The sequence below is a fragment of the Pinus tabuliformis genome, chromosome 6, assembly GCF_031772625.1.
Source record: "Pinus tabuliformis cultivar Carrire ecotype Pingquan chromosome 6, CPIR1, whole genome shotgun sequence".
Classification (NCBI taxonomy): Eukaryota; Viridiplantae; Streptophyta; class Pinopsida; order Pinales; family Pinaceae; genus Pinus; species Pinus tabuliformis.
Window position 1 is genome coordinate 2,017,324,498 of NC_142292.1, and position 17,218 is coordinate 2,017,341,715.

General features: G+C 39.2%; 1 protein-coding gene across 6 annotated transcripts in view; it reads right to left on the reverse strand.

Annotated features, from left to right (window-relative positions):
* The window catches only part of LOC149267342 (putative serine/threonine protein kinase IREH1), a 183,057-nt gene that overhangs the window by 93,444 nt on the left and 72,395 nt on the right, over positions 1 to 17,218 (reverse strand). For all 6 annotated transcript variants that reach the window (XR_016260744.1, XR_016260737.1, XR_016260728.1 and 3 more), the window contains 2 exons: positions 4,788 to 4,998; positions 4,590 to 4,675 (listed from right to left, as the gene is read on the reverse strand). Coding sequence is in view for 1 of the 6 variants with exons in the window: in XM_089432281.1 (XP_089288407.1) it covers positions 4,590 to 4,675; positions 4,788 to 4,998 (297 nt within the window). In the remaining 5 variants the exon portion in view is untranslated. The remainder of the gene's footprint in view (positions 1 to 4,589; positions 4,676 to 4,787; positions 4,999 to 17,218) is intronic.

Consider the following 17,218-nt stretch of genomic DNA (forward strand, 5'->3'; position numbering starts at 1 on the left):
GCAGATGCCAAGGAAAAACCCCAAGATGGGGAAAACCCTTTGATCAATTCTTCTTATTATTATATAAAATGTTCAACAGAGAGAGAGAGTACAAAAAGTCAAAATTGACTTGCTAAATCAAAGTCAGAACAGCCCTATTAAATCTGCAGTCAAATTAAGCCCTAACCAAAAAGTCAAATATGATCAACACAACAGCAAAACATCGCCTTTGAAACTTGGTCAAAGGCAATCAAACTCGACCTCCTTAGCTGGTCAAATTCAGCGCAAAACATTCATCCAAACAGCAGCCAAACTCGGACATATTGAAGTCAACTCTAATCAAACAGGAATGTAGTCAACGTAGGTCAAAGTGCCGAAAAATTCTCGATTTCTGTGCCAAACAATACGACCTGCCAAAAACTGGAATTTTCCCACAAAAATCACAGTCAAAGGATGAGTCAAAAAGTTTGGTCAAGGTTGGTCAAACCTTGCAAGAGCTCTGAAATTTTGGCCCTATAATCTACGAGAAATTCATCCTCCTTTCCAACCACACGTGTGATATGAAGAGTTTCCCAATAGTTGTACGAACCAATCAGATTAGGAGAGAGAAGAATGTGTGAGTGAGTGAGATGCCAAATGAGGTTGGAGGTCACTTATATTTATACAAGTAGTTGAGGGTGAAGTGACATGTCTCTTGGGCTTCATAAGCCTACATGATGATGTGGCCGACCTTGAAAATTTGCACCAAATTTGATGATATTTAGGTCAAATTTGGTCGTCTCAAAAATAGGAATTCAATGCAATCATCATCTCCATCAAATGAGTTGCCCAACGCAGAATTTGGCCCTAGTTGCCAATTTTAACAAGAAGCTCATAGCACGATAAAAAGTTAATTTGGTTAAAGAGTTCAAGATTAAGAACAGTGCCTTGATGCATTTCTTCTTGTGATTAAAGTTATGGCAAAGGTTAGGAGAAATATCAGTAGAGATTTTGAAGAGATTCCTAATGTAGGATTGTAGGCTTATGGATATGCCTATGATCACCAATATGAATAAGGTTATGGAATCAAATTCAATATTAGTGGATCCCACATTGTACAAACAGTTGATTGGTTCCTTGGTGTATTTAGCCAACAACAAGTCAGATATATGTTTTGTTGTCAAAACCTTGAGCCAGTTCATGGTGGAGTCGAGGCAAGTACAATGGGTAGCAACAAAGCATGTGCTCAGGTACTTTAGAACACTAAAGTATGGTCTAAGGTATCTTGGAGGTGATGGAATGAGGCTATAAGGATATACAAACTCAAATTGGGCACTGAATGAAACAAATGAAAGAGCACCTCAAGATGCTACTTCAACCTTAGATCAATGGTGATGTCATGGTTCAATAGAAAGAGGACTTCAATAGCACTTAGTTCAGAAGAGGTAAAGTAAATGGCAGTGAATATGGTGATTTTGAAACCATTTGGCTTTGCAACTTGGTTCTAGGGTTCTTTGATCAAGAGTTTGAGCCTACGGCGATATGCTATGATAGCCAAAGATGTATCGAACTCTCTTAGAATTTATACTTCCATGACAGGCCTAAGCATATTGAGATCAAGTATCACTTCATTAGAGACAAGAACAAGTAGGCAGAAGTTAAGATTCAAAACATCTCCACAAATAAGCAAGCTGTAGACATTCTAACCAAACCCTTGTTTAAAGGGAAGTTTATGTTTTATAGAGACAAGCTTGTAGTGGTCCAGAACAGTGTTATCAAAACCGGAATGAACTGGTCTCAGTTGGTCAGTCTTGCCGTTTGGAGGGAAAAACCAGTTCGGACCAGTCTCCTGAAACATTTTTGGTTGGTTCGGTATTGATGACGTTATTGTTCAATATTGAACCCGCCAATTTTACCAAGTTGATCGGCTTGGTAAAATACATACAACGCAACACATGGGGCATATTTTGCTTTTTTTATACTTTTTTATTTTTCTCTTCGTTGGCTGGTAGCCCATAATACGTTCCTAATATTCATTCCTATGGCCCTAATATCGTTATGCAATTCATGGTAATGTTAAATTCTTAAAGTAAAAGTATCCTTAAATTTTTAACATTTCCATGAATTGACTCTGGATGTTTGAGAGTGTTTCCAAACTCATTGGATTTCATATGGCGAAAGTAGAATTTTAGATTTCACTGAAAATCCAGCAAACTTAACAACTTTTTACAATTTCAAGATTGGGAGGATTACAAAGTTTCCATTGGATTTTGTCATGTATGAGGGTGTGGAACTAGCATTTAATCAAGATTCGAGAGCACCAATCCCTCCATTTACCTTGATGTTAGTGGCATTGATTGTTGAACACCTCTATCATGATCCTACTAAAAATGTACCCATCACTAAAACATAATCTTGAATCGACATGCTAAGAATTTTCTATCTTATTTTAATGCTTAGAGAATGATATTGATGGAAAAGATCCCAATATAGGCAAAGATTTTGATGATATATAGGTATTTGTTGTAGCATGAATTTTTTTGGATGCTACGCCATTTTGGACTTGGTTTTTCATGTATTTTTGTTTCAGAGATGGATTGCACTTAGTGTTATTTTGGTTATGTGCACCCTTACACGTTATATAAATGAGAACTTCTGATTATTTGTATATAAATGGTTTGGATTCATATGGATGCACATGAATATATATGTTTTTCTTTAAAATTTGAATATTTTATGTGTTTTTGATTGACCAGTTTTTTGGTCTGGATTTTTACCAGTGCGATCCATTTCTAACAGATTCCCAGTCTGGGGGGGTCTACCAATTCGATGTCTAGTTCAGTTCTAATAACATTGGTAATATTAAACAGTAAATGTGACATTCTCTTTTATCTTTCATTTTCATCCTTTTACTTAAATTTTTAACATTACCATTAATTGACTCAGGTTGTTGGAGAGTAGTTTCAACCTCATCATTGAATTTCATAGAGAGAGCAGAATTTAGAACCCTCTCAAAATCCAACAAACTTAACAATTTTCGAGATTTTAGGATTGGAGATATTGCAACATTTCCAATGGAGTTTGTCATGTATGAGGATAAGGAACTAGCATTTAATTAAGAGGACCAAGCCCTCTATGTACCTCTATGTTGGTGCCATTGATTGTTGAACTCCTCTATCATGACCGTAGGACAAATGCACTCATCACTCAAACAAAATCTGAATTTCACATGTTAAGCTTCTTCTATCTTGTTTTAATGCTTAGAGGGTGATATTGATGATGTAGATCCCAATTTAGGAAATGATTTTGATGATATGTAGTACTAGTTATTTGTTTTAGCATGATTTTTTTTGGACTATATAGGCCATTTAGGGCCTCTTTGTTGATCTATTTTTGGTTCAGAGATGGATTGCACTCAATGCAATTTTGGTTATATGCGTTAGTTCTCCTCTATCATGACCCTAGTACAAATGTACCCATCACTCAAACAAAATCTGAATTTGACATGTTAAGCTTTTTCTATCTTGTTTTAATGCTTAGAGGGTGATATTGATGATGTAGATCCCAATTTAACAAATGATTTTGATGATATGTAGTACTAGTTATTTGTTTTAGCATGATTTTTTTGGATTATATAGGCCATTTAGGGCCTCTTTGTTGATGTATTTTTGGTTCAAAGATGGATTGCACTCAATGCAATTTTGGTTATATGTGTTAGTTGTATGATTGAATGTGTACCATCATCATGTAAATGCTTTATATATTTCATATTTTATATATCATTCACTAATTTGTTATATTTTTTAAAAAATAATAAATAATGTGTCCTCTATGTCATGTTCCAGGGGGTCATGTGTCGGATACTCGTATTTTCATGTCCTTTGTGTCCCATGTCCTCATGTCATGTGACTTACCATAGAACCCTTACCTCCTGGGCCCTCCCTGCTTCTTTGAGCTTACTCACTTAACAATAGGTTGCTCAAAATTCTGAGCTTATATCTTTATACTAAAAAATTAAAATAGAGTAACTAGTTAGTATGGTGCTGTCCCTAGAAATTTGGGATGTCTTTCCAGCAATCCCTGAACCTAGTCCCCATGCCCCCCTCTCCCATAATCCTTGGACATTGGTAGAAAACTGCTAGAAATTTAAGAAGACTCTATTCATGTTAATCAGTGGCATGTAGAAACAATACTTGTGGAAGTTCTGCATTAAAAGGTGGAGTGCCTGTGAGAAATAATTTAGAATCATCAACGAACTTCTCCATTAGAAATATCCATAACCACTCTAAATACAAAGCATGTAAACATTTTTGAATAAACACAGAACCCTTCTCTCCTGGGCTCTCCCTGGTTATTTGAGCTTACCAACTTAACAATAGGGTGCTTTCAATTTAGAGCTTGTATCTTTACAGTAAAAATAGAGTAAGTAGTTTGTGACAGAATCCCCCCTCTTTATGTCCATGTATGTGTGGCTTTCATATGGTGTTGTCCACAGAAATTTGGGATGTCTTTCCAGTAATTCTTGAAACTAGTCCCCATTCCCCCCTGTCCCGTCATACGTTGGTGGAACACTACTAGCAATTTAAGAAGACAATGTATTCATGTTGATCAGTGGCATGTAGAAACAGTACCTGTGGATGTTCTGCATTAAAAGGTGGAATGCCTGTGAGCAGTTCAAAAAGAATGACACCAACTGACCACCAATCTGCAGTTTCAGCTGTAGAAATAGAAGGCGACAACAATATTTCAGAAATGCAGTTTCGTTGGATATAAGTACAAAAACAAACACTCAACAATTTATTTCCACTAGAGACGCTTTTATTACACACCATGCCCAGTTCCCAAAAGAATCTCTGGTGCCAAGTAATCCGGGGTTCCAACAGCTGAGCGCTTTTGACGTCTTTCTCTTTGGTCAGACTGCTCAGTTGCACATAAGGAATCTTCATCTTCTCCCAGAAGCATTGTACCACTCACTGCTGGTCCAGACAAATCATCAGTGCTGTTTATAAGACCAACTTTTGAGAGTCCAAAATCTGTCAGCTGCAAAATCCAAAATTTGTAAAATAATCAGCAAACGATGCTTGAAGAAGGGCTCTGCCCATATATGATGTTTTCCAGTAAAAATGGATTTTTCCAAGTTGGTGAAATGGGACTTATAATGACCTCTACACAGCAGAAAATAATGAATAATCTAGACATGTCTAATTAGGTTAAATAATTACACTGAATGTATGCGAGGGGTTGACAAATATTAGAACTGCATACAAACTCTTCACATGTATAAGCATAACTCAGCCTGCAAGACTCTAAAATCATTTAATTTCAGGACATTGATTGTGTCAACAAAAAATTCAAAATATCTTGAACTACTCTCAGAGTAGTTCCCCATAGAACATGTTTGCCGGTCCCACCTATATGTTGGAAGGGGAAACTGAGAACTCAGTTGTTTCAGCTCTGTCCAAGTAATGTATGATTTGCATAATGAATTGTTTTGTGAGGATGAACGAAATATGTAGTGCATTTTTTTTATTTTCCATAAAACACAAAATCTTAAACTTCATAAAAAAGTCAAAGAGCAATGATTTGAAATGCTTCTTTTGCAACATTTTGTAAACTTGGACCGATATGACTGATCACTATCAATACTCCAATCCTCTATCTTCGTCATATATTCTACGGTCATCATATATAATGATATCTGAACAGAATATAGATATATATTTTTGTATAATCAGATTCACATTTCAGATGCCTTGATCGTGAAATGGTAGACACAGAAGTATCCAAATCTCTTGCTAAAGAGCATAAAGGTTCAGGTGCACTTCAAGGCATATTATAATGCTTATTTAATGAGCACTGTTATAGCAACTATCATAACATGTTGATATTATTTAGACAGGGATTTGAAGGGATCATTTTTTCATCCCTAAGAGCATACCTAAGTGGTAGAGAATGATCATGATTAATGAACTTATATTCTTGTTCCTTTTTCCGTTTCTTCTATTATGTACACTTCTATCAAGAGTCCAGACCCTGATTGTTCAAGAGATACTAAAAGTTGTTTAGACCAATTGAAATCTAATCTAATGAATTAGGGATCTTAACAGGTTGACAAAATACTAACAAATCGTCATGCTCTGGAGGTATATTGTAAGGCCACCAGAGGATAGAGACAAAAGAACAGAAGTCATTGCAATTTTCCACAGAGAGATAGAAGGTCAGCTTCGAGCTATAAAAGGACTTCTTCCCTTTCAGGAGGAAGATCTCCAGTCAAGACTCAAATATCTAGGGTTTTTCTTAAGTCCACCAAGTATGCTTTCAAGAATTGGCTACGCCTTTATAGCAGGATTGAAGACAGGGTTACGTCCTGGCATATCAGGTGGTCCTATTCATTGCAGACTAGCATTGGTGAAGGCCATGCCAGAAGACACTTTATTAGCTGATCAAATTGAGACAGCAGCTGGAGATCAAGTTCCACTGAAGACTCCTCATCTCTAAGCCATTTGGAGGACAAAGAAGAATATCATGACCCATCTTTTAGAATACAAAAGCAAGCAGCAAATAAGAATGGTTTGACATTGCCATGTCAGCAGTGGCTTGTCATGTCTATTCAAAATGTATGGTAAAGTGGAAGTCATATGAAGTGTCATGAAAAGTCGAAAAGTCATAGGAAGTTAAACAGTCACGAGGGTAGTCAAACAGTCACAAGGAGGTAAAACATCACCCTATTGGTTATATATACACCCTCATTGTATGAGCAAAGGACTTTTCACCTTGACTTCTCCCACAAGGCATTAGAGAGACAAGCTAGGTCTTTTGGGGAGCAAGGTGTGGCTCCAACGCTCCATTATTTGGGCTAGTGGTGTTCGTTGCATACATGTCTCTTGTGACGTTTACTTAATATCAGAAGCCTCATGGCCAGCACGTTCTTCCTGCAGGGATTATGAATATTTGTAAGCCTATTATGTGGATGTTTGTAATTCATGTTTGCTTTCATTTGTGCTAAATTAGTTGAACTATTTCGGTTATTTTAGTACTTATCATATTGAGAATATGCTTTAAAGGTTGCACCAATTGTCCCATCCTCGCGGACTATTCCGCTGAATGTTAGACAGATCTTTCTTGTTTATAATGGTTGCAATGACCGTCGCACCTTGTGGACTATTCCACTTGATGTTAGACGGATATTTTGTCTATGTGTGTGTCTACTAAGGTGGTACCATTACCTCTCTCCCAGAAGCTCACTTTCCTTTTCCTGCACAATAGAAGAATCTTGACACATAAAACCGAACAAGCACTAGGCATAATCACTTGTTGATCCGAGATTACTTGTGCATAACTCTCTTGTGCTGAACTTTGTAGCCAAGGCAAACCTATAAGGATACATGGCAGTCGTGCCGATATCCCGGATGGGGCTCCTATTCCAAACGGTGTGAGGTCTAATTCGGACTTCACATCGAGGAGACCCCCTTGGTTGACAGATTTCCAACACCGTCAACACTTCCTTGTTCATGTTATGGTTGTTCGTAGGTTACTTACTTCCCCCTATGTGTCCTTGTCGGCGCAAACTCTCTATCAATTAGGCTTACTACTCTTACGTTGTCCCATTGTCTCCACCTTCACTTGCCATGGCCAACAACCTCTACACATGGTCGGCTTATCTGCGTGTTGCCATGGCCTGTCAGTCCTTTGACACCTCCTATGCGAACGTTTTCGGTTGGTCTGTGTGATTGACGGTTTGATTGCTTCATATTGTTGAGTCACACCCAGCCCTACTACCGACTTCATCTTTGGTATTCCATGTAGCTTTTGGATTGTTTCCACAAATGCTTCTACCACAAAACTTGTTTTAAGAGGAAGAGAAAGAGAGCAAAAGTGGGCATACTTTGTCATTTGATCTACCAATACCATAATGACACTCTTTACTTCAGTTTTGGGTAAAACTTGTAATAAAATCCATTGAAATTTCTTCCCAACACTGACTTGGTATAGCTAATGGTTGGAGGGGCCTTGGAGTCTTGATTGTCACTCCTTTTATTTTGTTCCCACAAATTATGCCACAAAATTTTGCACATCTACTTTAACTTCCCAAAAAAGAATAATAATAAATAAATATTCTTAATCCCATGGTATGTCTTCAAAATCCCTGAATGTCCTCTTATAGGAGAAGTGTGCAATTCCAATAGGACCTTCTATTTGAGTTGAGAATTCTTACATAAGTATAAGCGATCTTGATCCCATAACAAATCATTTTTCCGTGTAAATTTTTCTACTGCATAAAGGTCCTATAATAGTTGAATGATCTTGCATATCTTCTCATCCTACTGTCATTTTATCCTTTCTTCTTCCACCCAGTTAGATTGTCAAATGTAAATAGCACATAGTAAACCATTTCTGTCTTCCTCTTTCATTGAGAGTGCATCTGCCAAAACATTTCACTGTCACATTTTGTAGATAATTTCAAAGTCATAAACCAACATCTTTGTGACCCATTTTTGTTGCTCTTCTGAAGACAGTCTTTGCTCCAAGAACTATTTCAAACTCTCACGATTTGTTTTTACTTTGAATTGTCTTACAATTAGGTATGGGCGCCATTTATTAACAGCATGTAGCATGGCCAACATTTCGTTTTCATAGATGGGTCTGAGTAGGTTCTTTCCTTTAAGTTCACTACTTTCAAAGGCAAGGGGCCTTCTTTCATTAAAACTACACCAATGCAATGGCCTAATGCATCACACTCCACAATGAATATTTTTGTGAAGTCAGGTGTCGCCAAGACAAGAGTTGTACACATAGCCTCTTTAAGTTCTTCAAACGCTTTGGTTGCTTCTTTAGTCTAATAAAATGCTTCCTTCTTCAATAATTTTGTTAGAGGTGTTGCTATTTGACCATAATTCTTGACAAATTTACAGTATTATCCTGTCAATCCTAAGAATCTTCTCAATTTCTTCAAGGTATTAATGATTAGCCATTCCCTTGTAACTTTGATTTTGTTAGGATCCACCTTGACACCATCACCTGATACAATATGACCCAAATATTCCACTTATTGAACCCCAATGGCACCACTTGGAAGGCTTTGCATATAGTTGTTACTCTTCCAATAGTGTCAAGACCATATCAACATGTTTAGTTCGTCATCAAAAATTGTTGATTGGGGTAGCATCGAATGTGCTCTAGCCACGAAATTTGGTGGAGAGGTTGGGGCACATGAGATCTCCAATACCCCGAAAGGGTTTGGGCAGATTCTAAACAGATCAGGAGATATTAAAATAATTAATATTTTTAATCGAGTCCCTAAGTCTAAACTTAGGGAAAATAAAATATTAATGTGTATTAATATGAATCTGTGTTAGAATGGTCCAAAAGACAGGGATCAAGCCAAATCTAATCTTAGCCGTTGATTAGAGACTTAATCTCAGCCGTTAAGATGTCAACAGAAAAAAAAAGTATAAGAGGAGGCTTGGGGGGCACTTCGAGAACACACTGAAGGAGACCAATCAGTTCAATTTCTGGAGCGGGGTTTGCTAAGAAATTGAACCAGTGGTCTGGAGAGCAATCAAGAGGCAGCGAGTAAGGAACAGAGAGATGGGAGATCAGCGCAGAAGAGGTAAACGCAGAGCCAGAGGAAGCCACGCAGAGGCAACAGAGACTGCGCAGAGCCAGAAGGGCCTGCGTCATCCACACAAAGGCTGCAAGAGTGACACAGAAGCCCAGAGAGGCTGCGCAAAGCCTCAGTAGGCTGACGCAGAGGGTTTCAAGCTATCGCAGAGGTCAGTAGGGCCTACGTTGGGTTTGGGAAAGTGCTAGAAGTTTGTCTATCAGTGGGTAAGTCAGTTTGACGCCCTGTTGTACAAGAAAATTGCTGAATAATAAAATCCTCCTTTATTGCACCGGTTTTCCCACATTGGGTTTTTCTGGGGACATTAGTCCAAAATAACAGTGTCAATGTGTGCATATTTTTTGTTTCTATATTACAATGTGATATCTGCAACAGTATTTATTTTAATATTTGTTCAAGTAATTTCATGAATAACTTATGATGAAATAAGTAGGAAAAGTAAATCAGTTGTTGCAATGGTAGAATTTTCACATGGTATCGGAGCGTGTAATTAGAGACAGAAAGGAAAAATCAGTTATGGGTCAAGACCACGATGCAGAGGCATCCACCTCAAGGGACTCATGCAGATTTTCAAAAGATTGCACAAGAGAGAGAGAGATTTTGATTTCTCTATGTTGGCTACCAGGTAGGAAGAAGAAGTTGTGTGCATGACTAGTGCTGCATCATCAGAAGTATGATATATAGGCATATCACGGGAATCAGGGAGTGTTTCTAAGAATATCGAGAAGAGAAGATGAACTTTTAAATCACCATGGGAAACAACGCAAAGTGTACTCCAGTAGCAAAGGGTACCATAGTCTTTCAGACAGAATCAGGAGAGCGGTTTCGTGCAATAAATGTGCTGCATGTGCCAAGATTAGGGATGAACTTACTTTCCGTGTCACAACTACAAGGCAAGGGCTATGACGTCTACTTCATCAAGGAAAAGGTATACATCAAACACCCGAGTTGGAAAAAGAATGTGCAGATCGAGATCAAAAGTAATCGGTCGTATGGATTACAACTAGAATCTCCAATGGCACTAATAGGCAGTCATGGGGACAAAGACTCGAACGAACTATGGCACATAAGGATGGGTCACTTGCACCATGGAGCCCCGAGTTCTCAGGAGCACTGTAACAAGAGTTCCGGATCTGAGTACGAAACGAGATGATGTATGAAGGGATGCGCTCTAGGAAAGTATACTAAGGCGACATTTCCTAGGAGCAACCACTGGGCCAAGAGTGTACTAGGATTGATACACTCAGATATATGCAGACCTATGTCCGTCAAAGCTCTCAGCAGTGCCGAGTATTTCCTTACTTTCATTGATGACCACTGAAGGAAAACTTGGATCTATTTTTTGAAAACCAAGGATGAGGTTTTTTGTCGATTCAAGGAGTTCAAGGCTCTAGTGGAGAATCTGACAGGTAAGAAAATAAAAGTCTTGCGCTCAGATAATGGTGTAGAATATGTCGATAAGGACTTCACTGATTTTTGTGCTAAGGAGGGCATCAGAAGAGAGTGGACAGCTCCCTACAATTCGGCGCAAAATGGGGTGGCAAAAAGGAAAAACAAGACTATTGTAGAAGCAGTTAGGGCCATGTTGTATGATCAGGATATGCCAAAATTCTTGTGGGCAAAAGCATGCAACATAGTTGTCTACGTTCAGAACAGGACTTCCTCATCGGGCATTGGGCAATATTACTCCAAAGAAAGTCTTCACTGGGAAGACAACTGAAGTCAGTCATTTTAGGATATTTGGGAGTTTGGCATATTGTCGCATACCCGAAGAAAAGAGGAAGAAGCTGGATCAGACTGCAGAAAAGGGATATCTGGCAGGATATAGCGAGAATGCTAAGGCATACAAGATCTATCTTCCAAGGAGCAGTGACGTAGTAGTACGACGACATGTAAAGTTCATGGAGGACAAAACTTTCACAAGATCTCGGGAAATGCCTTCCAAGGAACAGTCGAAAAAGGATCCGTTGGTCATGCCTCTTCAACCAATGAAGTGAAGAATCCTTCCTCAGATCAGGAAGATTCTCAGGATGAGGAAGAGGAGCAAATAGAAGCACCTGTTGGCAAAGGAAGAACCAGCAGGGAACTTTGTCAGATTCTGTGTGATGCAGAGAACTTCATCAGAGAGCCAAGGAACAATAAAAGGGAGCGAAAACAACCAGACAGGTATCAGGCGTTAGTAGCTCAGCATGGAGAGCCTGCCAGCTTCAAGAAGGCAGCTCAGCATGAGGTCTGGCTAGATGCGATGGTGGAGGAGTATAACTCCATAATGGTAAACAATGTCTAGGAGGTGGTGTCAAGGCCACAAGACAGATCTGTGGTAGGTTCAAGATGGATCTACGAGATCAAATATGCTGCGGACGACAGTATTGAAAAATACAAAGCCAAGTTTGTGGCTAAGGGGTATGCTCAAAAGGAAGGGATTGACTCTGAGGAAACCTTTGCCTCGGTAGCCAGGTATACATCTATTAAGACCGTGATATCTCTTGCAGTCCAGATGGGATGGAAGATCCATCAGATGGATGTCATGACGGCATTTCTGAACGGGGAATAGAAGAAGAAGTATACATTGAACAACCAAAGGGCTTTGAAACTCATGAGAAGAAGTCTCATGTATGCAGACTGAAGAAAGCCTTGTATGGGCTGAAGCACGCACCAAGAGCGTGGTATGGTTGAATAGATGGCTACTTGTAAAAGATGGGGTTTGTCAAGAGTGACGCAGATCCGAATCTCTACTATCTGGTCGTAGAGAGCAAGCCACTTATCTTAGTATTATATGTGGATGATCTCTTCCTGACAGGATCATCCAGACTCATTGAAGACTGCAAGAAGAATCTAGCCACAGAGTTCGATATGAAGGATCTGGGACGAATGCACTATTTTCTAGGGTTGGAAATTTAGCAGTAGAAAGGAGAAATCTTCCTTGGGCAAGGAAGGTATGCTACAGAAATTCTGAAAAGGTTCGGGATGGGAGACTGTAGACTTATGGCTACCCCAATGATCACCAACTAGAAGAAGATTGATGCATCAGAAGACAAGGATGTCGATCCCACCCTATACCGACAGCTCATAGGGTCCCTGATGTATCTAGTCAATACCAGGCCAGATATTTGCTACGCTGTCAACACCCTCAGTCAGTTCATGGTGGAACCAAAGAGGGCTCACTGGGCAGCAGCCAAGCACGTTCTCAGGTATTTACAGGGAACAGTTGATTATGGGCTCTTGTACAATAAGGGGAGGGATATCAGGTTGAGTGGATTTACTAATGCAGATTGGGCAGGAAGTTCAGTGGATCGGAAAAGTACCTTTGGGTACTGTTTCAACATTGGATCAGGAATAACCTTATGGTGCAATAGGAAACAGAAGTTCGTGGCTCTGAGCTCGTCTGAGGCAGAATATATGGCAGCAAGCACAGCTTCGTGTGAAGCCATATGGCTTAGAAAATTGTTGGTAAACCTATTCAGAAGAAATATGGAGGCCACCAGGATCATGTGTGATAATCAAAGTTGCATCAAACTCTCTGAGAATCCAGTATTTCATGATAGGTCAAAGCATATTGATATCTGGTGTCACTTTGTCAGAGATTGTGTCCCACGTGGAGCTGTATAGTTGAGCTACACTCCTACAAGGGAACAAGTGGCAGATATCCTCACCAAGGCCCTTGGAAAGTCAAAATATGACTACTTCAGAGAAAATATGGGGATGGTAAAGAACCCCTTTCAGAAGTAGTGTGTTAGCAGCACGAATGCAGAGAAAAGATGGGGATCGTAAAGAACCCCTTTCAGAAGTAGTGTGTTAGCAGCACGAATGTAGAGGGAGTTACAATGTAGATGCAATGTTGGGAGAAAGGACGAACAGCAGCACAGATGCAGAGGGAGTTGCAGTGTCGATGCAATGTTGGGAGAAAGGACCAACAGCAGCACAGATGCAGAGGAAGGTGCAGTGCAGATACAGTGCTAGGAGAAAGGACCAGCAACAGCACAGATGCAGAGGGAGCTGTCGTACAGATGCAGTAGTGGCAGTGGCAGAACATGGGCAGCAATGCAAAGGATGTTGGGCAGTGTCATGACACTATCTATACGGACACCATGATTACATTTATGCCGAGATCATGACTTCATCTAGAATGTAGGTCGAGACAGAGAGTGTTTACTGTAAGATCACCAAGATCTTCATCATCACAACTATGCCAAGATTGTGACTGTGTTTTCTTCCTACACCGAGGAGGTTGAGACTGTAATTATTAAGACTGTGAGGACGCTGAAAACTTCACCTCTTAGTACCCATCCAGAGAATAGAGATCTCTAAGATTGATGAATAATAAAATTCTCCCTTGCTACACCGGTTTTCCAACATTGGGTTTTTCCGGGGATGTAAGTCCAAAATAACTATGTCAATGTGTGCATATTTTTTGTTTCTGTATTACAATGTGATATCTGCAGCAATATTTATTTTAGTATTTGTTGAAGCAATTTCATTTGTAACTTATGATGAAATAAGTAGGAAAAGTAAATCAGTTGCTGCAGTGGTAGAATTTTCACAAAAAATTGCTAAAACATTTTTTCTAAGGGAGGGTTTGAAAATATAATTCATCAAGCATTGAAATGTTGAAGGTTCATTTGTAAGTCCAAATGGCATAACCAAAATCTCATAATGACCTTCATGTGTTCTAAAGGTTGTTTTGGCAATGTCTTCCTCCCTCATTCTAATATGATGATATCCAGAACAGAGATCCAACTGAATAAAGAAAATTGCTCCATGTAATTCATCAATGACAAGAACAGGAAACTTGTCTTTGATTGTCATTTTATTGAGTTGTCTCTAATCTAAACAAATACGCCATGAACCATCCTTTTTTATAACCATCACCATTGGTGAAAACAAAGCACTTTGGCTAGGCTAAATTATTCTCGCCTCTAACATTTCTTGAACCACACGCTCTCACTCTTTTGTGCATGTGGACATCTGTAAGGCCTAATGTTGGGTGGTACACTTCCAAGCTACAAATGGATAGCATGGTCATGATCTCGGACAAGTGGAAGACCCTTAGGAATTTCTCCAAATATCTTAAGGCCTAATGTTGAGTGGTACACTTCCAGACTACAAATGGATAGCATGGTAATGATCTCAGACAGGTGGAAGACCCTTAGGAATTTCTCCAAATATCTTAATGAGCATAGATAACTTTTTGTAGATCCACTGGATTAGAGGTTATAGATGTTTGAACATCTAAGGAACACAATTGTGCAACTACACCTTGGTGTCTCTTTTTTAGCAATTTTGTCATGCTATTAGTGTTGGAGTTTTGTAGCTTCGATCGGTCTTCATAATTTGTATTAGTCCTCCAAAATTGACAAATACGAATTGCACTTCAAGTCAGCATCATAAGAAGAAAAATTGAATTTCAAAACCATGAATTTTCCCTCCATAATATAAAGTCAACTCCTCCATTTGTCAAGTAAGCCCCATTGAAGGAACACACCCATTCAAGCTCTTGAAATGCATATATATAGTCCATTCGTCCTCCTCAACAGAGCAATAATTTAGATCACTTCTACGACTGAATTCGGATCAATCTGAGGCAGAATTTCGAGCTGGTCTAAGGCTAAATCTAGGACTAAAAGAAGGATGAATTTTCTACTCAAGCTGACCGAATTTTCTAAGACTACTCTTATGCTAGTTGACCAAGTTTGACCTGTTGAAAAAGTGTAACTAGGTTAGCTCTTCATAATGACATGATCTTTGTAAGATGAAATAAAAGAAACAGAATTATTTTTGTATGCCTTGCTACATGGGTTTCATGAGCAAAACGATTATTTGTTAGTGGCTCCCATTTAAAGCTTTAGGATTTATTATTGAGTCAAAGAGTAAATGTCATGTATGAAGAGCTCTTTTTTAGCATATGTAAAATATATATGAGTCAACCTAGTGTCTAGAAAAGCCCTCCAAAAACACAAGCACAGTCCTCTTGATGTCGCCCTGCAAAAAGAATTGAAATACACTCATGTTGGCTCACTTGAAATGACACGTCTTCATGAATACAAGTCATCTTGTTTATGGACAGACCACCATAAATACGTGGCCACTACAAGTACAGGTACAGAAACTCGGACACCTCTGAAATCTCGTAGGTAATTACAGTGAGTAATTACAATCTAAAGACCTCGCAATCTTAGAGATCTTTATTCTCTGGATGGGTACTAAAAGGTGAAGTTTTAAGCATCCTCACAGTCTTAATAATTACAGTCTCAACCTCCTCCGTGCAGGAAGAAAACAAAGTCACAATCTCGACATAGTTGTGATGATGAAGATCTTGGTGATCTTACAATAAACACTCTCTGTCTCGACCTACATTCTAGATGCAGTCATGATCTCGGCATAGATGTAATCATGGTGTCCGTATAGATAGTGTCATGACCTTGATGGAGAAGATCATTATCTCGGTGAATCTAAGTGCAGCTCTCATATATATATATATATATATATATATATATATATATATATATCGTTGTTATTGTGAAGATATCAGTGAGGGTGCAGTAGTAATGATCTCAGTGGTGCAGTAGTGATGATCTCGGTGTTGCAACAGTGATGACTCAGTAGCAATGATGATGATCTCAACAATGACAAAGAAGAGGAATGGTGTCTTGGTCTTGGAATGGCTATTAGGTCAAGGGTCTTTGTCTTCGTATTCGTCCATTGGAATCTCTATAAGAAGAATTTGTGTAGGTTTTCCTCTCAAAGAGTGAGAGGTTTTGGCCCTGGTAGAAAGCCAACATCTTGTGTTCTTGTCTCTTTTGTTTTGGTAATTATTTGATGAATTAAGAAGACACACTCCAATAATGATCTGATATTCACCCTATGAGTGACATCAGTTAAAGATTTATTAAACAAACGTATTACAGACTCATGTGTTGGTGTGTGTTCTGTTTTACTGAAGCAACGGATCGATCAGATTGCCAATACACAGACAATTAAATGGAAAGACAGCAGAGAAATACAGTGAGCAAATACAAGAACACAAGAAATTTAATAAGGAGTTCACCCTATTCTCCAGAGCTACATCTTAGGTCCAGCTTTTAGTGGTGGCCTTATTTTATTGTATCTTAAGCAGAGGATTACAATACAGGGACTCAATATGAGTTCTCCTGAAGCAGATTTGCTTGGCAGGGTTGTTCTTGGATTCCCCAAGCCACTTGAGTACACAGACTTCTTCTTCCTACTAGCTCTGTGACCTTCTGGTCTACAGGGGAGAGCCCAATGTGGTGCTCAGCCCAGACAGATCCTCTCTGTGATGGCTCGGATCTCTCAAGCCTCTGGTGCTTGATGCTGCCTTTCGTCAGCTCGGCCCTCTCTCTCTTTCTGCTTTTGCTTCACAGTTTTCTTCTCTCTGTTTTCTATCTTCCTTCCTGTCTTCCTCTCTTCGTTTCGATTCCTCTCTCTGACTGACTGTTCTTTGTCTTTGTTCATGGCTTTTAGCCATCCGTTCCAAGATTGTTCGGTTCCTCTTCCGCCTCTGTCGATTCACCTTCTGCAGCTGCGCTTGGAGTTCCCTGTTCGGCGTCATCATCAGCGCTCAGGTAGTGGCCACATGTCCTCTAAACGTCACCAACCTGCTTGTCGGTTAAGTCTTTCTCC